At 40.8% G+C, this 22769-nt stretch overlaps 1 protein-coding gene across 1 annotated transcript in view; it reads left to right on the forward strand.

Annotated features, from left to right (window-relative positions):
• Window positions 1–22769, forward strand: part of LOC111602174 (hemicentin-2) — a 133175-nt gene that overhangs the window by 64509 nt on the left and 45897 nt on the right. Inside the window, exons 3-4 of the mRNA XM_023319135.2 lie at window positions 3738–3998; window positions 4646–4842. Of these exons, the coding sequence (XP_023174903.1) occupies window positions 3738–3998; window positions 4646–4842 (458 nt within the window). The remainder of the gene's footprint in view (window positions 1–3737; window positions 3999–4645; window positions 4843–22769) is intronic.

The raw sequence follows: 22769 nt of genomic DNA on the forward strand, positions 1-22769 counted from the left end.
TATAAAACAGACCAAGGTTGCGCTAATTGAACTAACTCGACTGTCGCATGCAGGTTCAAGAAGAAACAAAGGGCAAATGCTGAAAATTTCTTATTTTGCAAGTTGATGCCAAAATTTGGAGATCTCCTTCTAGAGACTTGATGGCAGCTCTATAAGTGTGCAGAAAATTGAAGTTTCCCACGCCCACAATGGGCGAAATTGGGAGTAATGTGCAGAGGAGGCGATCCAAGGTAGCTAGAGCCAAGTTTCAAGTCTCCAGTTTGATTAGACAAACAGTAAGCTCTCTCTTGAAGCCAATATACTCTGCTTGCGCTTCGAACGAGTGTTAAACAATACAGTGGCTATAGCATAAATCCCACAGGAACTTTTGTCGCTCGAGGACTTGCGACACGCGCGCTGTCCTCTCTCTCTTTCTCTCTCTGTTCACTTCTTTTTTTTTTGTAATGCTTTAAGCGAACGAAAAAGAGATTCACGTTTTCCCCAAGCGCCAAGCGATGAGTGGAGCCCAGCGCGCTTTGCCAGCAATTTTTATAATTTGCACCGCGCACTCGTTTATTTTTTACCGTGTATTTTGGGCTGCTCCCCAAGCGCCGGCTGCAAATGAGCAGCTACGCTCGGCCGCGGGAGACGACGCGGCCAAATAGAAAAATAATAATACAGTATGAAAATAAAGAGAGAAAAACTAGAAATTTTACAACTAGACGAAGGACACAGAGCCTGCAGAGAATTGCCTCAATTTGCCTGGCTACAATCATTTTTTTTTCGTTTTCGTTTTTCTTGCCCATTTTGTGGGTCAACAACGATTGAGCCAGTTCGTTTTAGTGGCTTTACTGTACGTTTAACAAATGAAATTAATTTTTTTTGCTTTGGCGCTGCGACAATTAGCAAAGGGATAACGAAGGAGATCAGAGAGAGAAATGGGTTAAAGCTGTTGAAAGTCATAAAAGGCGTCTAGACACCAAAAGAAGTTGGCTGTGTGTGTGTGTGTGTGTGTTCGCTCGCGTTCTTATCAAGTGCCTGCTCCATGCTCAGTCACGCCTTGGCATTTGGCTCTGGGCTTGACAAATGAACTTGAGTAGTGCGCGCGTGTTTGGGTGGGTGTCATCTTGTTTGACAATTTAATAAACTGATGTTGCTGTTGGCTGCTATCCCAGTGCTATCGATCCATTGACCAGCCAAGTGGACCAGCCAGCAAAAGTCCTGCATCAATTTTCACTAGTTGTCCAGGACAACCGACGAGCAATAATAATCACTGAATGTGGGGGAAATTGTAAAAAATTGTCAGAAATCTATTTATATTTGGGATAAGAAAATGGAAGAAAACATGGGAGGACACAAAGCGAAGTCGAAGTCGAAATACGCTTGCAAAAGTCATGTTAAATCTAAGCTAATGAAAATTTAATTGAACAGAAAATTATGGAGAATAGGAATTAAATCTAAAAAAATAAAAATAAAAATACCAAAGAAAAAAACTTATACAAAATAAAACTTAAAAACTTAAAATACTAAAAAGTAAAATTTATAAAAAAATAAATTAAAAAAATATAAATAAAAAAAATATAAATAATAAAAATATAAATAATAAAAATGTAAATAATAAAAATAAAAATTAGAAAAATATGAATTAAAAATTGTTAAAAGAATTTAGATAAATTCAGATTAAATTTGAATAGATAAAAATGTGTTCAGAATTCAATCTTCGTAGATTTTCTCTTATCCATAATCAAACAAAATGAGAGAGCATGCAGCAGGAGAGTCAGTGCTTGACCAGGTGAACTGAAACAAGTTATAAGCTTCTATTAAAAGCAGTCTTCCCTATGGAGTTAAGTCTAATAGGGAATCTTTTGATGTCGAGACTGACAATGAAAGTCTAATCTGGTAACTATACCTGAATCTATATATATCTCTCTTAGATAAAGCCCTCGTCATTATTCATCTTATAAATATAAACCTCCTTTGTTAACACAGCATCATAAATACCCGATAAAAATGGATGTGCTCAAAAGCAAAAATACCCTAACAAATAGCAACTGTGGTGCACTGTGTGCTGACTGCTGGTGGTCGGTGGTGCAGCTTAAAATTGAGACACGGCTTGGGAAATGTTGTGTCCACGCTTGAAATTTGATTGATTTTCTATTGATTATCAGGCAAATGGGGAATTCTGTTTGGTCCGAGCGTTGCGTAAATATAGAAAATTCAATTAAGAAAGTTTTTGCAAAAATTTCTCACAATTAAAATTGGGGAATTACACACAATTTCTGTATCTTTTTTGTTGTTGCTGCATTTCATCGGATCACATCCAATTAAATTTCCACAGTAACAAGGAAACTCTTGAAGCTGAACAACAACTGAAAAGTATTAACGGGCATAACTAACTCCAAAATGCCCGCTCAAGCGTTGAAAATACCGGAGAGTAGAGAGTAGAGAGTAGAGAGTAGAGAGTAGAGAGTAGAGAGTAGAGAGTAGAGAGTAGAGAGTAGAGAGTAGAGAGTAGAGAGTAGAGAGTAGAGAGTAGAGAGTAGAGAGTAGAGAGTAGAGAGTAGAGAGTAGAGAGTAGAGAGTAGAGAGTAGAGAGTAGAGAGTAGAGAGTAGAGAGTAGAGAGTAGAGAGTAGAGAGTAGAGAGTAGAGAGTAGAGAGTAGAGAGTAGAGAGTAGAGAGTAGAGAGTAGAGAGTAGAGAGTAGAGAGTAGAGAGTAGAGAGTAGAGAGTAGAGAGTAGAGAGTAGAGAGTAGAGAGTAGAGAGTAGAGAGTAGAGAGTAGAGAGTAGAGAGCAAAGAGTAGAGAGTAGAGAGTAGAGAGTAAAGAGTAAAGAGTAATGAGTAGAGAGTAGAGAGTAGAGAGTAGAGAGCAAAGAGTAGAGTGTAAAGTAAAGATGCAAGAGAACAGAGACGGAAGAGAAGAGAGTAGAGATGAAAGGGAAGAGAGAATAGAGGGAAACCATAGTAGAGAGAGAGAAGATAGTAGAAAGAGAGAAGAAAAGGAGACTCTAGAAATAATAGAGATAAGATAGTAGAAGGAAAAGAGAATATAGAGAGAATACAAAACGAAGAGAACGTTGAGACATAAGAGAGTAGCGAGAGAAGAGAAGAGATGGCAAAGAGAGCAGAGAGCGAGGCGAGAAGAGATGTCAGTAGAGAACGGAAACAATAGATCAAAGAGAATAGAAACAAATAGAAACAATTAAGAGAATCAGAAAGAGAGAATCAGAGATAGCTAGACAATAAAACGAATATACTCTCGTTTCGCTCGAGCGAGTATTTAAAAATGTTGACATTTTGTTTACCCATCGGTTGCTAGCGTCTGCTGGAACAGCCCTCGCACGCCACAGCGTTGTCATCGTTATCGTCAATCGAAGTTCACGTCTAGCAAAAATATGCAAACATTTATTGAACGTTGATTTTATTTATGTTGCTGTCACACAACAGCCTCGACGCCCTCACCTTTTTTTGTGCACCTGCTCAAATATTAACATTTGCTATTTATTTATATTGCGAATCGTTTAAAGTTGAATCACCTGCGGGTCTCGTAGCAACAGCAGGCGGCAGCAGCAGCAGCAGGACATCAGCGTAAAACTTCAATATTAGTACAATTAGTGATTGGGGCTCGATGGGGGGTCGAATGGCGTCGTGTTTTCAATAAAATAAATTGGAAATTTGATTAAATTTAATTAGCGTAAATAAGTTGATAGAAATCTATGTATTTAATTAATATTTGGCCAATTTCTTTGCTATTTACAGACTCGACTTCCAACCGGAGCGCGGCATTTATGATCTGCAGATTAAGAACGTCTCTTATAATCGCGACAATGGACGCTTTGAGTGCCGCATCAAGGCTAAAGGCACCGGCGCCGATGTTCATCAGGAATTTCATAATCTAACCGTGCTCACACCACCGCATCCACCAGTCATCTCACCTGGCAACATTGCCGTGGCAACCGAGGATAAGCCCATGGAGCTGACATGCAGCAGTATTGGCGGCTCACCGGATCCAACAATTACGTAAGTCGAGCATTTTCTTTGTAAGCTAATCTTTCCCTAAGACGGGCTTACAATAAGCTTTGCTTACCTTGAGAGACACGTGTCTTTATTAATGCTTAATGGAAGCAAAGTTACTTTAGTCTCCGACTGAAATTGAAAATCTCTTTACTCGGGAGGGTCTCCCGAGTGCTAGATGCTTTAAAGGCCTCCTTCTCTGAACGCTTCCCTTTCGCTCTCTCTCTATCTTATCCCCCTAAGCTGCTCTTTCTATCATCTAATTGATATTTATAAGCTTGTCTCCCTCTGCAGTAAGCTTCTTTTTCATCAAGCTAGTCTTATCTTCTCTAAGCTTTTGTCTCTTTATGTTACTTCGTCTTTAAGCTTTTCGCTCAATCTGCTTCTTCTTCGCTCTTCGAGCAACTTTACCCATAAATTTAAATCTTATCTTTTCTCGTTTGTCTCTCTAAGGTCCTATTTCCATTAGCTACTCCTTTTGCAAGTTGCTTTCTTCCTATAAGCTTCGCTTTCGCCTTCCTTCTTTCTCTCTCTCTCCTTAAGCTGCCATCATAAGCTTCTCTCTGCATGATATACTTTATAAGTTTTTACCTCTAACGTAGACTGTTTAATATATATATCTAACTCTCTCCCTGTCTTTCTCTCTCCTTCAGCTGGTATCGTGAAGGCTCTAACACCCAACTGCCTGCCACCATACTGCGTGGCGGCACCAAGGATCAACCCACCAATGCGACGCTAACGATTACACCACGCCGCGAGGATGACGGCGCCAAATACAGGTGTGTCGTGCGCAATCGTGCCATGAACGAGGGCAAACGCCTGGAGGCTGTGACCACATTGAATGTCAACTGTGAGTACCGCTTGAATACACTAAAAATAGATGCAAAACTGGCTTGAGGCGAGGCACTAAACTGGGCTTAATTGATTCTCGCTTGATTAATGCCAGTGCGCCCTTTGCTTTTCATTAATTACTTCCACTTTTTCCCACAACTATGATCTGTGATGCTGACAAATGTGTTTGACATTATTTGTTAGCGACTTGAACTCGCCTTGTGCAATTCTCTCTAAATGTATCGCTGTCTCCCAGTTGTCGTGGGCGTGCCACATTAGTTGACCCCGACGCGGGTCGAACGTCTAATTAGCATAGCTCGGCAATTACAATGGGCAACAAACTAAATAAATAGCTGCATAATGAAGTGACCAGACATGACCACAGCTCCGCCACACGCCCCCGCTCAGCCCCACTCATTTATTATGGCTGCAGCCAAGAGCTGCTTAGCCAATGTGCTGACGCATTTGTTAAAACGTTGCAAGGGCAGGCAAAACGGCATCCATTTAAACAGAGTCCCTAAACAACAACGACAACTAGAACGGGGTCCAATATTTGCATAGACTTTACAGTGTAATCACATGTATATATATACACTGAAAATAAGAAGAGCTCTTGGGGATAAAGTGTCGTGTGAACTTGAGTTTCTCATGTGAAGTGAACAATTTTGAAATTTCTGAATCAACAAGAATTTTCAATTTGAGCTCTGAATGCTATTTAACTTTGTAATTTTTATATATATTAATTCATGTTTAAAAAGGGAATTTTACATTTAATTTAATGTAATTATATTTTAATTTAATTTTCATTTAAAGTTTTTTTTTATTTAAATTATAAAAGTTCTAATAAATTTAAAATTTTGTTAGCTAAAATTATTTTAAATTCTTAAATTAATAACGTTTAACTTAACTTAAAATATTCTAAATTTATTTTTAACTTAAAACAAATTTAAGTAAATTTATTTTCATTTCTTTCTGCTACCAAATTTCGCTCAGTGTATTATATTTTTGTTAAGCGAACAATTATTAAACCAACTTAAATGCTGAATGCAAGTAATTAGAAGGGAAATTTATGTGTGGCCAAGCCACGTTGTCAATGTCGCTGTCGCTGTCGCTGTTGCTGCAGTTGTTGTTGCAACAAGTTGCAGTTAAATGTTGGGTTAAGCGTTGCATTACACGCCCATGCCGCATTAGCGTATGTGGCTATTAGAGCTAATCAAAAGCCAAATAAAAACTGAAACCAAAAATATGGCTAACGGCAATTGCTCAGTCAACTACAGCAGTCAACTACAATGCCACCAACAGCAGCAACAGCAACAGCAACAGCAACAACTGAGGTCAACCATCAAATGCGTAATTAATTCAAATAGAAAACCACAAGAACATCGCACATGGTAATTAGCAGTTAGCCAGGTCGAAAAGCTATCCGGCTGCAACTACTGAGCTCTCCCTCTGTCTCTCTCGCTCTCACATTGTCTCTGTGGCTGTGGCACCCACACTAATTGCGTTTGCATCCATTTTGAGGCAGCAGCCAGCGCTGACAGTCGCAGCTCTTGATTAATTCAGTGACTGCGATCGAATCATTGACTGGCTAAAAACTGCGCTGACTGTGACAAAAGAGGCAAGAGCTAAAAGACTGAATACGTTTACATGCGAGGGTCGACTGAGAAGTGTGCGAAAGACAGTTAAAAGACAACATAAATAAGATGAATGCTTTTTCTTATGCTTTACAATAGATCATAAAGTTTTCAGTTAGCTCTCAACAAATGTTCATAAAACAGGAAAACATATCTGCTATAAGATTCCATATATCATCTATAAGATATCAGATATAAGATCTTAAAATATAGTTTATGTGGCAGCTAAAGGATGGATGCCGTCTAGATATCGTATTACTATTTGTACAATGTAATATTATATATCACGTATACTTATCCATTTTATATATCTAGCTATATAAATCGGCTTAGATTAAAGATAATCTGTGTCTTTTGAATCTTGATGTTGATTACTCAAACTAACTAGAAGCACATGAACTTATAGTTAGGTAGCTTTATATGCTTTCATATAAATATATATACATATATATAAATATACAAATATATTACATATATATACTTTTTCGAAAAGCTACTCAAGCTAATATTCCTAAAGCCCCAAAATTGTAAAATTTTTATAAATCTAAAGTTTTTCTCTATTTAATCTATTAATAATAAATATATAAATAATAATAATATTATTAAGAACAATATTTGCTAGTCACTCAACTTTGTTAGCTCACTTCACATAAACTAAACTCCATCCATCTCTGCACTCATTTCGTAGCACACACTCCGCCTACCTCTACCTGCAACATTCAATTAGCATAATAATAAAAGACAAAACATTTTTGCATTGGCAATGAAATTATATAATTTATTGCACAATAAAAAACAATGCAGCAATAAATTAGCTGCATATTTTCTTGTTGATGTCATAGACAGTCGTTGGCTTTAACACAATAAACTGGTGAAACAAAATACCAAATATACTAGAAACAGTATTTACTAGTTTAGTTTAGTATTTTAGCTTGACACTTATAGCGGCATTTGCATCAAGAAAATATTGATTGCTTCATAATTAATATGTAAGAGTGATTTTAGCCGAGAGTGCACGACTCGCAAATACCCTGAACTCTATGCAGAGCTGTTATATCAAATGAAATTATTGATTATTATTGATGAGTTAACGTAAAAAATGATGAGCACACAGTCTGAGTTCAGGCTTGGGTTCAACCACGCTTTCTGCTGTCTGTTACAAACATTTTTATAGAACTAATACTCCCCGAATTCCTTTTTTCAATGTCATAAGATCCAATAGCAATTGGCTCAGTTCAATTTAACACCTTCAGCTGCATTAGCCTTTACAAAAACAATAACTTTTGAATACTTCATAAAAGCTGATGACACTTCATTTATTATGTACAGTTAGGATTTCGTATAGAGTTGATTGCTGTCGTCACTATAAATAGATGTGTTTTGTATCATATGCTCGGTCAACACGCAATGCTCACAAATTGCTGTCAACTCCCACGTGCCGTCGGAACTGTTGCTAATTAGACGCCTTTACGTGCCCAACTCTTTTATATATTTCAAAACTGAGCACACACAGTGAGAGAGGGAGAGAGAGGGAGTGAGTGTGCCACGCCCACACATTGATTGTGCTAATTGAAGCATATGAGTTGATATAAAGATGAATAAATATACGAAATGAATTCGAATTACGCGCTTTGGTAAAATGCGGTTTAATTAAAATACAAACGGCCCCATTCATTCACATGCCACGCCCACAATGCAAGCCTAATTTGCATTTATAAGCGGCATTAAATTTAATATTTGTTGTTTCATTAGAAATATTTAGCAGTAAACGCGAGAAACCGCAAAATAAACGCAACGATTTCTAATTGTAATGTTTATTAATTGGCGTTTGAGAATGGTTTAAGGGCGAAAAAAGTGGGAAAGTGAGAAGGCTGCAGGCGGGCATGACTGACTACGTAATACGCGCACTCTGCACAAAATGTGTACAGATTTTTGTATGTAAGGTTGAGAGTTAGTGCTGGAAGAGGCGACTATAGATTCTTAACCCAATCAGTTTTCATTTGTTGCTTAGCTGGCCAAAGCTCTGTAGTTCAAGCAGCCAATATACTTCCTTTTCGACTCGTGAACGAGCATAAAAACATGTAAAATAAAGTAAAAGCTTAGCCAAACGCTGACAGAGACAAACCGCAGAGGTGTGGTCAAGGGAAGGGCCTGGTCAAAGAGGTGGGAGGGGGACGGCAAGCATTAGACAGTTGCGGTCAAATGTGACTCCAAAGGCCTGGCTTGGCCTGTCCTGGCCTGGCCTGGCCTGGTAAATGTTTTTAAGCAGCGCTCGAGCCTGTTGATCGAACGCAAAAGAGTTCACAGGACACAGGCCACTGGCGAAGAGACCAGCATTTGTGGTTGCTCTCCTGCTGCGGGCCAAAAGGCAACACGCACACACAACCTGTCTTGTCAGGCAACAGCATTTGCCTGGCAAACGAAATCAAACACAAATTTAATTGTTTCACTTTGGGGCAGGAAATGTTTTTTGACGATTTTCCAATTTGCCAATTTACCAATTTTCTCTCATTTAACTCAGTTCTGCTCACAGTTGGCAATTTTCTGATTTACGGCCAACAATAAAAATTCACTTAGGCCTCGTTCGCTCCCATTGACACCTACAAATTAATCAGCTGCCCCAAAGCCTTACCTACATCAACTCTGTCTCCCCTCCTACCTCTGCCCCACACAGTCGGGCACTGCCAGCGGCTTTCATCTCCTCTGTCTAATCGCCTTCAATAAGTCATTGCCAAATTGCGGGCTATAAATTGCAGGTCCTTCCTTCAATAACCGCAAAATGACAAAATGTCACAAAAATTAGTGAAATTTCAAAGCGTGCTTTATGGGTTCTATGGATAATTGTGAATGGGCTTGTTGTCGAGGGATTTCAAATAGGAATTGTGATTTTGATTGTTTAAATAAGGTGAGGCCTTTCTTATTATTAGTATGTTTTATACGTTTTTAGTTACGAGACTCCTTGACCTGGTATGTGAAGGAAAGCCAATAAATACTTAGATGGGAGATAAGTAGAGATAGAAGAAATTGTTTACATTGTGAATTTCGAATATAAAAATATTCTTTAAGACAAGTACTTCAAGATGGTTTCCTCTCGCTCACACTTTCGTCTATATATTTGTATCTATCTCGCTCTACCTTTCCCATTCCTTCTAATTTTCCCTCTCATCTCTATCTCTTCCTATCTTTCTCCATATAGAGAGATGGATCTATGTCTCTCCTACTTAATCGTTAGCATCTCTATCTCTTTCTCTGCCTTTCCCTCTGCCTGCCGCTATCTCACAGTTTCTCTCCAATTTTATACCTCTTTATCTCACTGTCCTTTTCTCTCCTTTTCTTTTTTTACTCCCAATCTATTTCGCTCTCTCTTACTCTTCTCTATATTTGTTTATGTTCCCATCTCTTTCTATCTATCTGTCTCTCTCTTCCGTTCCTCGTCTCTCCCTCTCGTTCTCCGACACAAACTGTGCCCATTCCAATTATTATCACTCCAGAAAGACTCATCCCTTTGCCCTGTTTCTCCCTCTCTCCCAGTCTCTCCCCCTGCCTCTCGTCTCTCATTAGCCACTTATGAATCGCTTACAAATTTCTGCCCTACCCCTTTTGTTACGTACATTCGTAAACGTTACTTCAGGCGCTAGCATCATTCCCCTAATGCCCATTTGGCACACAAATTGAAGTTGATTTGCTGCGCTTAGGCAGGCGCTTGGCTCGCCTTGCCGTGGCTCATGCTGCACAATATATGTTGCTATATATAAACGCGCATCTGAGTTAAATCTGCAATTGCCGAACGGGCTCGAAATGGCTCAAACTCAATTGGGTTTGAGCTGAGTTCGTGGGGCTCTGACGTGTTGGCTTGGCCCCAAATGCATTTGATCAAGTTTTAAGCTGAAACCCTTATTTATTGGGCTGCCCTCGCGTGCGCGGCTTGGCTGCTGCTGCTGCTGTTGCTGATGAGCCTAATCGGATCTCACCTGGGCGCCCCACTCAACAGCCAGGCAGGCAGACAGCTGCTGGCGAGGATTGCCGCTGGAATTGGAATTAGAATTGGTGGCGGGCTCTGACTGCTGCCTGACTTTAGATTTGATTCTAAGCCGACAACCCTGACACTGCTTTACGTTCTCGCTCGCGTCCTGGTTGTTGTTGTTGTTGTTGTTGCTGTCAAATGCTTTTGGTTTTTATTTTGCAAAGGGGATTTCGAGGTGCTTAAGTCGCGCGCAGCTTAGCACGAAACAAAGAATTTTACAGTCGAGACACACTCATGGGCAAAATATTGATAATGCGTGCGTGTGCGCTCCCGCAGGACATGTTCTCTATATGTCCTGTGTGTGTCCTGGCGCCTATCATTTTCATAGTTTAATGTCAGGCAATTAACTTTTGTCTGGCCTTTCAAAAGCCCGTAGAGAGGGAGAGAGAGAGAGTCCAAAGCAGTTACTGCCGGATAAGGCCCAAAGCAAAAGAGATATGTCGAATGCTGTATCGCATGCTGCCACGCCCCCTGCCTATCCACTCCTCTTTGGCTGCCAGTCAGCGATGAGATCATGCATAAAAAGGCAACAGAAGCAGCAGCAGCAGCAGCAGCAGCGGCAGCATCAGCCCAAGCACGTTCCGGATAGAGATGGAAATGGAACTCTGAAGCCGAAGCTGGGTGGAGCGGGCAATGGAAATGTAAATGTAAATGTTGCCCGCTTCGGTTGGTTGAAACGACCTTGCGCCATGTTTGAACCTTAACACCAGCCTCAGCAGCAATGAATGAGAGGGGAGCAGGGGGACTAGGGAGGGTAAGGATGGCCAACTAGGCAAATAGGCACAGCATGTTGTGGAAAATCAACGAAGCAAATGCCAATACACATGTGCCAATAGACAGGGTGACAGTGAGATGGCGAGATGGCCAGATGTGAGGGGCGAGAGAGAGTGACGGCGGCAGTCGGGGTGAGTGGTTGGCGATGTCCTCTGGCATTAGGGATTCCAGGGCTTAACATGGCGTAAACACAAAAGCCTCTAAAGGCATCAACTGCGGCATATAAAGTGGCATTACATAGAGTACAAAAAAACGAAGCAGCAGCGTCAGAAGAAGAAGAAGAAGAGTAGCAGCAGGCAAATGGCAGGAAGTGACTGCCAGGAGCAAAGCCGCAAAAACAAAGCGATGCAGCAAAGCAGCAGAAGAAAAAATTGTCGAGTGTTCTGCGTCCGTCTGGCACGCATTAAATTGAAGATAATGATGATAATGCGAGCAGATAAGAGCCAGCGACCAGCCAGCAGCAACGACTCCATTGTTGTGGCCGGGTTCATAGGTAACAGGCAACTTAACGCCAATAATACGGCAAAATAGTCAGCAACAAGCCATGAAATGACTACCAGCGAGAAGACAAAGGGCAATTGAGAGGGGAAGAGAGGGTGTCCAGCGTGTGTGTAGCCAACAAACTTAACCACAAGCAACTGGCCTCAGCCTCATTTGCGGCATGAGCTAAAAAAAAGACAAAAAGGAAACAATGGCACGGAATACCCCTAACCCTCTTAAAGTCAATGCCCATCTAAGCATGACTCTCTTATAGTCATCTCTCCGTGTGCCTGTGCCTGTGTGTGTTTACTATTTACTTGGCATCAAGCAAGCTTCAAATAAAAAAGGATAACGAGACACGCAAGCCAACACACTTGGCTGGTTAAAGCAAAAACAGATGTTAGACTCAGGCTAAAAAGAAAACTTTAAAGGAAATGTTCACGAAACGCAAAAAAAGTTATAAATATTTAAGCAAATATTTACTTAAAAGAAAAAATTGGTTGAGGAAAAAATGTTAAAAAAAATCTATTGAGAATAAGTCTTCAATGCAGTTCGTATGAAACAAGAACTTAAGAGAAGTATTAAAAAAATAAAAAAAAGGTTTAAAGTAGTGTACAATGTGGCTGATAAAAAAAAATAATTGCCAAAAAAATATTTTTTTAGAGCAAAAAAAAAATGATAGTTAAAAAATATTTGACGTTCGAAATTCTTCAAGATTTATTCTATGCTTAGATGTTATGATGATTATATATTAAGCTCAAGCTAAACATAAATACATAAAATGTTAGAATACTTATATATTAGACTCACAAGTATGTAGATTATATAAACTAGCTAAGCATTTCTGTAAACTATCAATTGTAGCTCTGTAGCCCTGTAACTCGCTGTTACTATGCAGTTCCAGCAGTTCCTTGTCAAACTCTCATATCCTCTAGAGTCTGTCTTGCCTGTGCAGCTGTTAGAGATAGATGTAATATGATGCATAGCTACTTAGGCTCTTGTATCTATCTAGCCCTGTCCCTAATCTATTTGCATTTGTATCTCTAAGTAAAGAGAAACTCTAAGTCAACATGCCCAAGCTACATTGCTATAGAGTATCACTAAAAAAGCAAACATGAAATGAGCATCAAGCAACAATGACAACAACAACAGCAACTTTTATACCAGAAGCAGAAAAAGTAGTTTTGGCAAAGGGTTCGAGGCTCGAACTTGCTTGGGATTTGCTGTGGAGCGCGTCCCACTGGCTGGCTGGCAGCTCAGTTGGAGGCACGACAATTGCACACAATTTTCATTTATTGTTTGGCTACACACATTTGGTCACATTATGTGAGCAGCTGAAACCGAGCAGCAGCCGCAGAGCCTGCCACAGCGCCCTGAGACAGAAGCATGCCACACCAGACCAGAACCCTTCGCATAGCCATAATCGTGCATTGGCCCCGAAGCCTTTTGGGGCATATTACTGGGGCGTGTTGGCATGGCAGCGGCATCCAGAGCCGGCTACCCGGCATATCCGCCCGCCCGTCACAACAATCTAAAGATTTTGAGCACTGGCATTGGCATTCGCATGTTCAGCTCGAGTGAAACAAAATGTGGCAAGACGTAAGAATCCAGAAGATGCGCCGCCTTGACGCAAGATGTTTTGCGTGCTGAGGTCAGTTAGGGTCGAATTGCGGTTCGCATGTTTCCCAGTCGGATATTCGTCATTAACTAGTCAGAGGGGGCAGGTGGGGGCGTGACCCAAATGTACATTTCGATAACAGTTACGCAGCATTCAGCATTTCACTACCTTAGCTTAAGCAAATGAATTGAAAGACATTAATTAGCTAAATATAGTCGAAAAGTAGAGCCTGAGGCGGACCCTAATTTCGGTATTACCTGGCTTACCTGTGCAGCAGGACTCAGCTTGATTGACGCCGCAAGGCAGCGATTTCCAGAAGGGTCAAGGCACACATCTAATAGTTGACGCTAATGAGTGATCACTGTAGTCGCAGCAATTCAGCCAAATTTAGCCAGAAGTAAAAATAGTTTGAAGCGATATGATTACATAGATACGTTAATTGTTGAGCGAGCAAGAGTGAAATGATAGCTGATGACATTGACATACACACACGCACACACACACACACACACGCACACACACACGCACACACACACACGCACCCACACACACGCACACCCGCATCATAAATATATATGCAGTCAAGCCATGAACAAAGTTTGCATTGTTCAACATGGCCAACGTTTTAAGCTCTATTGTTATTGACTGTTGTGATGAGGATTGAGCATGATGATTATGATGTTGCTGTTGTTGATGTTGTTTTTGTTGTTGTTGCTGCTGATGATGCTGTCAATAGTGTAAAGAACAGCAACAATGCATCGCCTGCTGCTGCTGCCGCTGCTGCATGTGCGACCCCAACAATAACTCGGCATTGTTTCAATTGACTAAACAAACTTGTCAGCTGCCACGCCCACTCAACGCACACACACAGACAGCCAACCTTGTGCCATGTTGTTTGTTCATATATTTAGATGTTCCACTGCAGCATATCGGCTGCTAATTAAAGTAAATTTTGTGATTCAATCATATTTGCAAATTGCGCGTCCAAAACTAGAATCTCTCAGTTGCCCTTAGGTAAAATTAAATAAGTTGTGGAGCTAGCTGTGTCAGTGCCTCTCTCTGATACCCTGTAAGTGCCTTTAGAAGCTCTACAGGCTGTCTATAGTCGCCTTCTCCTCTTTGATACCTTATAGAACCTTACTGCACAGCTCTCTTAGATACTCTACATTGCCCTTATTGAGTCAGTAACATCTTCGGCTACCCTGTAAGTTCCTCAAAAACCAGCCATTCGTCTTTATCTTGTCACAGTCAATGCCGACTCACCCGTTCCTTTATTCGATATCCTGCAGAGGTATTAGATACTCAGTATAGCCCTTAAACAGGCAGCTGCTTGACTGCCTTGCTCTGAAGTCCCACACAGTCCTTGTACTGCCAATTGCTCCTAGATACCCTTTACTATCCTTATAGTCCATGTTGTTCCTAATGTCTAACAGTTCTTGAAGATGCCAACATTCTTCTTGGCCATCTTATACTCTACATTCAATTCTGCTCTAAATACCCTACAGTTCCTATAACCCCAGCAGCTTTGCAGTTAGTACAAGTGAAGCGTGCTTCATCTCTAGCTACCCTACATACCTAACTAGTCACACCTCCTGGCTATTCAAATACTCTACATACCATAGAGACAGTTCACGCTACGATATACCCTACACTCTTTATGGCTTCCCCAATACCTCCGCATAAACATGTCAATAAAATTCCAAATTTGAAATGTCAAAATGCTAATTTTGCACATTTGTTTGCTTCAAGCAGCGGCTGCTGTAGCACGGGCGCATATAAGGGCGGCTTCACTGTGCCTGCCAGCTGCCCCACGTCGAGCGCAATGCAATTTGGCGCAAGCTGCACAAATTTGCACAAGCCGCACAAAAATTTCTTTATTTACAAAAATTTGCTGCCACATTTGACATCGCACACACACACCCAACACACACACTTGGTACACTTTTAGAATTTACAGTTGGTTTTCTTCTATTTGCGCCTAATGAAACGCAGCAGCGCATCGACATGAGCCGCCGCGAATGCGTGCTGCAACTTGAGAGGCAGCCAAAAAAATAAAAAAAATTTGATGTGACCACATATGCGCGTGGCCCTTGTGCTGCCACGCCCCCTGTTGACATTTCTCTTTGACCTCATTTGCTGCTGAAATTATGTGCGAGCGGCAAATTGGAGTGCGCATTGAGCCTGGAAAAGAACTGCCCAAATGACAGCTACATTAGAGCTCCTAAAATTTAAATCTTCAACTGGGGCTTGAATAGGTTTTTGAGAGATTTATGTAGAGCTACAGCAAATAAAGTTATATGAAATTAGAATTTGAGGCAAATAATTAATTCTAGTCAGCGCACCGGGTATATGCCAGTCGGGCACTTCCGCTTGCAGCTATCTTAAATGTTATCAATTGATAATCTTTTTTCATTTTAAATTTAAATAAATATTTATCTATAATTTTTTAACATCTCATTACGCTCCCTCGTGCACTCAGCTTGATTTAATTTATTATAACAAAATTACATTCCCATTTTGTTGCTCGCAATAAAAATCTAAGAATTATTCAGACATTTCCTCGTTTTATAATTCAACTTAAATTGATAAAAAATCTTTTTGTAAATTGCTAACAATTCGAAACTTTTTGTCAACTTTTTGGCCAACATATGGAAATTATATTTCCATAAACATTTGTTAAGATAATTTCAATTCAAGCTGTGATCGATGAATGTGCTTTAGAAATGTTTATCGACTTATTTGGCTTCCTTAGAAAAACTTTTCAACAAAGCAGAAAAATGTTTTTGTAAACAACTCAAATCGAGTCGATAAATGGGCTAGAAAAAATTACCATATGTAGACTTCAACTGTTTGGATTTATATTTATGTTTTGATAACTCTATTTGTTCAGCTCGAATTGTTGTTTTTGTTGCTGCAATTTGACGCCTTTGTTTGTTTATTTTCAATAAATTTTTCTGTTTGCCATCGACTGCGCTTTTCCCTCTCTCTTTGCTTAAATTTTTTAATGCATTTTTGTAAATGTCATGCTAAACATTTTGCTTTAAATATTTACAATATTTAATTTTATTTTCGTGCCTTCTAGTTTTAGTTTTTCAATTCTGTTAATTGCATAATTATAATTGCATTTAAACTTGTTGCCCGACTGAATTCAACTTTTCTGCGTATTCAAACTTATTTGCGCAAATATTCAAAATATTTGGTCAGCCGAAACTTTGAAAAGTGAAACTCATAGAAATTAATATATCTATATATATATGTATATAAGTTAACTTATAACACTTAGTTAGCTTATAACACTTAATGTTAGGTATTATTCAACACTTATTATCGGGTGCTAGACAAGTTAAGGAACAGCCCTGGCAAGGGCAACTCTACTTACGCCGGTGAGGCTATGATTTGTAAAAATATAGTTCAGTCTCGTGTTTTAACTCGTACTGATAGGACATGCTAAAAATTGGTGTCATATAAGTAAAACTAAAAATAGTGAATATAATAAGAAAAACCAATAAAATTAACTGTTTCGATTATTCAAAAAAAGAACAATTAAAAGCAGGGTTAAAAAGCGTTCTTCCAGTAAACCGCTTAAATAAATATTCACTCCGTCATTTGCTCGTTAAATGGCTTATTTCATTGTCTGAGCCCGAGGCCAGCAATAAGAGGCACAGTCGCCTCTCAACCTAACTTTCAGTCACCACAGGACTGGAAAACATATAATTGGCGCCCAACTAGTGGTCGGACTCCACAACCAACAACAATTAAGACAGCAGCGCGGGAGCTGCAATTGACAGATCTTATAAAGGGATTTTTTTTTTTTGTTTTGTGTTAGTTGAATCTTGTAAGTGGATACTCTAGCCAAAATTTTTCTTCAAACACAAAAAGTGTTAAAATTTATTTTATAAAAAAATAGCTAGGACTAGCGAGTATTTTATATTGCAATTGCATGTAAAAAAAAAAAAAAATTAATGATCAGAACCAAGTGAGAGTGACTACTTTGGGAATTTTAGTGGCAGCAATTGATCATTCAGATCGTCAATAAAATTACATTGTGTTACTTTCTGTGTGTCTGAAGTTGTGCATGCAGTTCTCGTAGTTCAGAACTGCGACGTAATTCGACCCATCTTCTGACGGCCCGTTTTATTTTTCGCGACCACTGACCTGCGCATGTCTCGGTTCAACCAATAGAGAAACCCTCGCAGGCAGTCTAGCGACTCAGATTCCGACTGTGCAGTTCTCCCACCATCAGGTAGAATGGATGTAGATCAGCTTACGGAAGTAATAAGGACGGCTATCAGCAAAGCTTTAGCCGAACAGGCTGCTGTAAACCAGCAGAGGGAGCATGCATTGACTCAAAGAATTAATGAGTTAGCTGAACAAATAGCAGATGCATCCCCATTAGTTAGAAGTTCTTTTTTGAAAATGCTGAAGACCAGACAAAAGGCCTTTGCAGACCCAGACGAGACGTTGCCGTATAACACATCAGTCGTGGCTACCATTAGGACCATAGATGAGCAACCGATCTATACCAAGCTTTACCCATATCCAATGGGAGCGGCTGATTTCGTTAATAAAGAAATCAAAGATCTACTAAAGAATGATATAATTCAAAAGTCCGTCTCTCCCTACAATAACCCAATATGGGTAGTAGACAAGAAGGGCACTTATGAAGCGGGCAATAGGAAAATGAGGTTGGTAATGGACTTTCGTAAACTTAACGAAAAAACCGTGCCGGACAAATACCCTATGCCAAATATATCAATGATATTGGGGAATTTGGGGAGAGCCAAATTCTTTTCAACATTAGACCTCAAGTCTGGTTATCACCAGATCATACTCGCTGAACGCGACCGTGAAAAAACCTCTTTCTCTGTGAACGGGGGGAAATACGAGTTCAAAAGACTCCCCTTTGGATTAAAGAATGCAGCAAGCATTTTTCAAAGAACCATCGACGACATACTGCGAGAGCAGATTGGCAAATTTTGCTATGTTGATGTCAATGACGTAATCATCTTTTCAGAAGATGAGGAATCCCACATTAAACACGTGGATCGGGTCCTAAAAAGCTTATACAAAGCAAACATGAGGGTCTCCGTCAAAAAGTCACGTTTTTTTAAGAAAAGCGTGAACTTTCTTGGTTTCGTAGTCACCAGCACTGGCACCACGACGGATCCTGAAAAGGTTAGGGCAATACAGGAGTATCCAGAACCAAAAACGCTGTTCGAGGTTAGATCATTTCTAGGCCTCGCAAGTTATTACAGATGTTTCATTAGGGACTTCGCCGCAATAGCAAGACCCATCTCGAATATCCTGAAGGGTGAAAATGGAACAGTCAGTAAGCATAGGTCCAGAAATATAAAGGTTCAATTCTCTGAAGTGCAGCAGAGGGCATTTCAGAAGTTGCGCGATATTTTGTCATCCGAGAATGTAATGCTCAGGTACCCCGATTTTAAGAAGCCATTCGATCTAACGACCGATGCTTCGGCTCACGGCATAGGTGCAGTTTTGTCTCAAGAGGGTCGTCCTATAACAATGATTTCAAGAACATTGAAGGACAGTGAGGTTAACTATGCAACCAATGAGAGAGAGTTATTGGCCATTGTATGGTCACTTGCCAAATTAAGGCACTATTTGTATGGGGTGAAAGACATTAATATCTTCACTGACCATCAACCCTTGACCTTCGCAGTTTCGGAATCTAATCCAAATGCGAAAATCAAAAGGTGGAAAGCGCGCATTGACGAGTCTAATGCACGTATCTTCTATAAACCTGGCAAGGACAATCTGGTTGCGGATGCCTTGTCAAGACAGCAGCTCAACGCTATAAATGAGCAAGAAATTGAGTCCTGCGCTGCAACGATCCACAGTGAGGTATCTCTCACCAACACCATTGAGACGACAGACAAACCCTTGAACTGTTTTCAAAACCAGATAGTGCTAGAAGAGGCGCGTTTCCCCTTAAAACGAAGTTTTATTCTTTTTGGAAATAAGAAACGCTACTTGATCAGCTATACATGCGTCGAATCGCTGCTAGACGAGCTCGAAGATGTAGTCTCACCCAAATGCGTAAATGCTCTCCACTGTAATTTACACACGCTTGCAATGATACAAGATGCATTGGTGCGAAGATACCCAGCCACAAAGTTCTGGCATTGCAAAAATCGCGTAGTGGACATATTTGCGGTTGGAGAAGGAAGGGAAATCCTCACAGTCGAGCATAATAGGGCCCATAGGTCTGCACAGGAAAATGTTAAGCAGGTACTCTCGGAGTACTACTTTCCACGGATGGCAAAAATTGCCAAGGAAATAGTACAAAACTGCAAAACATGTGCTAGGGCTAAGTATGATAGACACCCCAAAAAACAAGAGCCACAAGAAAAGATAGAAGAAAAGATCAGAAACGCTCAGACGACGCTCAGAGCTAGGGAGAACGCAAAGCGGCAGAATAGAGTCTTCGATGTTGGTGACAAGGATTTGGTCAAGTCCAACCGACGGCTCGGAAACAAACTCACACCTTTATGTGTCGAGAAGGCCGTGGAAGCAGACCTGGGGACCGAGGTCCTCATTAAAGGAAGGGTGGTCCACAAGGACAACCTAAGATGACTCCCTTGTTTTTTTTTATTACACCTTTTTTTTAAGCCGCTAGGCAATTTCGAATAAGTTAGATATAGTTTTCTATTTACCTTTAGCCACTTGGCATAGTTTTTATAAAACATTTTGGTGGCGGGTACACCCGATGCTGGTGATTTAGAGCAGACTAGGTCCACTGAAATGCGACTAATGAATACCAACAGTAGACGGATAGAAGTAAACACTGAGGTTCAAGACCAGCTTAACCAGTTAACATTTGCTGTCAATGGAGTTCTCGGGATAGCCAAAACTCACAAATTGATTTTATTGATTTATTTATTTGAAACACTGAAACACTGTCCAGAAACAGAATGCGGACGATGGAGTTGCAAAGTTTAATGCTTGCTATTACTCTCGCGAAGGCTCATTGTTAGCCCAAACATTTTGGACTCCTCAGATTTAAAATCAATTTGGCTAGAGGAATCCATCAACACTATACATTTTATAACCAAATTCCCAAAAATTAAAAAAGCCTGCAGAAAAATTACGATTTATCCTGTCGTCCACAAGAACCAGCAACAGCTCTATTCGCCCCATAGTTGGATGCTAAGCCAGAACCACAGCATGCAAATCTACAAGCGGAATCGTTGAGGAAACCCCCTTGTTCACGGCACCACCACCAACAGTAGAAGCTCATCAGCCAGCAACAACTAACGAACTCTTCGCGGCGGCAGAGCCAAGCGACTCTTCATCCATACTAGAACCAAGTTGCTCCAACCGCTGCCCATCTCTGTCGACACCTGCCACGGCTGCCGGCTCATCCTCATCCTCATCGGCAGCGGCGTCACGTCAACTGCAGCTGCCGGCATTGTCGGCAGTTGCCGCACGGCAACAGCAGCTACTGCTGAACGGCTCTCTGAAGAGCAAGACGAAGACATTTCCTGCGTATCGAGCATCGGTGCGCAGCGAGAGCGACGACAAGGAGTACAGGGCGGCTAGCAGCAGCAGCAACACGATACCGACGACGGGCAAAAGTCGGCCAAGATCAGCGGCAAGAACTGTAACAATCTGCTGCACAACGCCGGCAATAAGCTAAGCGTGAGCAGCAACTCCTTCGGCCTATACGCAGCATCTGGCATCATCGCCCAAGAGCCCTGTCTCCAGCAACGGCCATCTGAACAAATACTGCCTGACGGACTTGACGCGCCGCAAGGCCGAATTCAATCGCCAGCTGAGCGCGCCGACAGACTACACACATCACTCGTCCAGTAACGGCTCATAGCATCGCTGGAGTGGTGGGACACAGTCATCACGGCCATCACGGGCACGTGCACGGCCAGTCATCGACGGCGCCAGCCACACTCAAGTCGCTGCAGCTGCACAACTTTGGTGTGCATCATCCGATGCCAAGGCCCACGTCCACGTTGTGCACCAACAGCTTCAACAGACGCCACATACGTAGGCGCAAGAGCAAGCTTAGTAAGCGCCTGCTGAACGGCGATAGCGAAGAATCAGTACGCTGCTCATACTGCTCCGTATTGAATGTGAATGAGAACGACTTGCGGATTTCATTCGAGAACACCTGCACCGACTCGCTGGTCACCGCTGCTAATATGCGACCAAGGAACCGAAATGGTGCACTTTGATGATGTGTCGTTGTACGGCACTCCGAAAGAGGAGCCATATGCTGTGCTTTAATCTGCATTGGCCTCACTCTTTGGTGGATCATCGACGCAAAGAAGTCCGCGAAGCACTTGCGAGGAGTCGTCGCTGGAATTGGGTCGGTCGAGGACGACCTTACACTTGAGGGGGGGGTAGTTAACTTATAACACTTAGTTAGCTTATAACACTTAATGTTAGGTATTATTCAACACTTATTATCGGGTGCTAGACAAGTTAAGGAACAGCCCTGGCAAGGGCAACTCTACTTACGCCGGTGAGGCTATGATTTGTAAAAATATAGTTCAGTCTCGTGTTTTAACTCGTACTGATAGGACATGCTAAAAATTGGTGTCATATAAGTAAAACTAAAAATAGTGAATATAATAAGAAAAACCAATAAAATTAACTGTTTCGATTATTCAAAAAAAGAACAATTAAAAGCAGGGTTAAAAAGCGTTCTTCCAGTAAACCGCTTAAATAAATATTCACTCCGTCATTTGCTCGTTAAATGGCTTATTTCATTGTCTGAGCCCGAGGCCAGCAATAAGAGGCACAGTCGCCTCTCAACCTAACTTTCAGTCACCACAGGACTGGAAAACATATAATTTATATATATATATATATATTTGTACATTTTTATCTTTGTTGGCAAAGTAAAAAATATTTACAGCATATCAACGTCTACATATAAATTTATGGCAGCAGTTTGGGCAGCATGAAATGCTGCTCCTCTTGTTGCAAGTTGTTTGTTGGTGTTGTAAAGTTTTTACGGCACACATGTTGCTTGTGTTGCACGGATATATGAACTCGCAACAGCCATTTCCTTTCTATCTGTGTGCCTTACGCGCGCCTCTTGGCCTGCCCAGCAGCTACTGAGTGCATAGATAGCAGAGCAAAACCAATAAAATTATATAGATTCGCAAGTGATGCTATACGAATTGGCAATACTGTTTTTCTATATGTAGTTATATATATTAATATGCGAATTACCAATGCTCTTTCTCTCTCTTTCTAGTAAATGTTAGACAATGAGTATTTGACTAAGTAAATATTGAAATATTGTGAAGAGGTGAAGACTTGCTCAAGGAAGCATAGAGAAAAAGGGAGGCGCTATAGATGTAGTAGTAAATACGCAATTAATAAATAACTGAAAGGAAGATTAACGGTATATATCATATATAAATACCATT

Source organism: Drosophila hydei, unplaced genomic scaffold (assembly GCF_003285905.1).
Source record: "Drosophila hydei strain 15085-1641.00,03,60 unplaced genomic scaffold, DhydRS2 tig00000172-arrow-pilon, whole genome shotgun sequence".
Lineage (NCBI taxonomy): Eukaryota > Metazoa > Arthropoda > Insecta > Diptera > Drosophilidae > Drosophila > Drosophila hydei.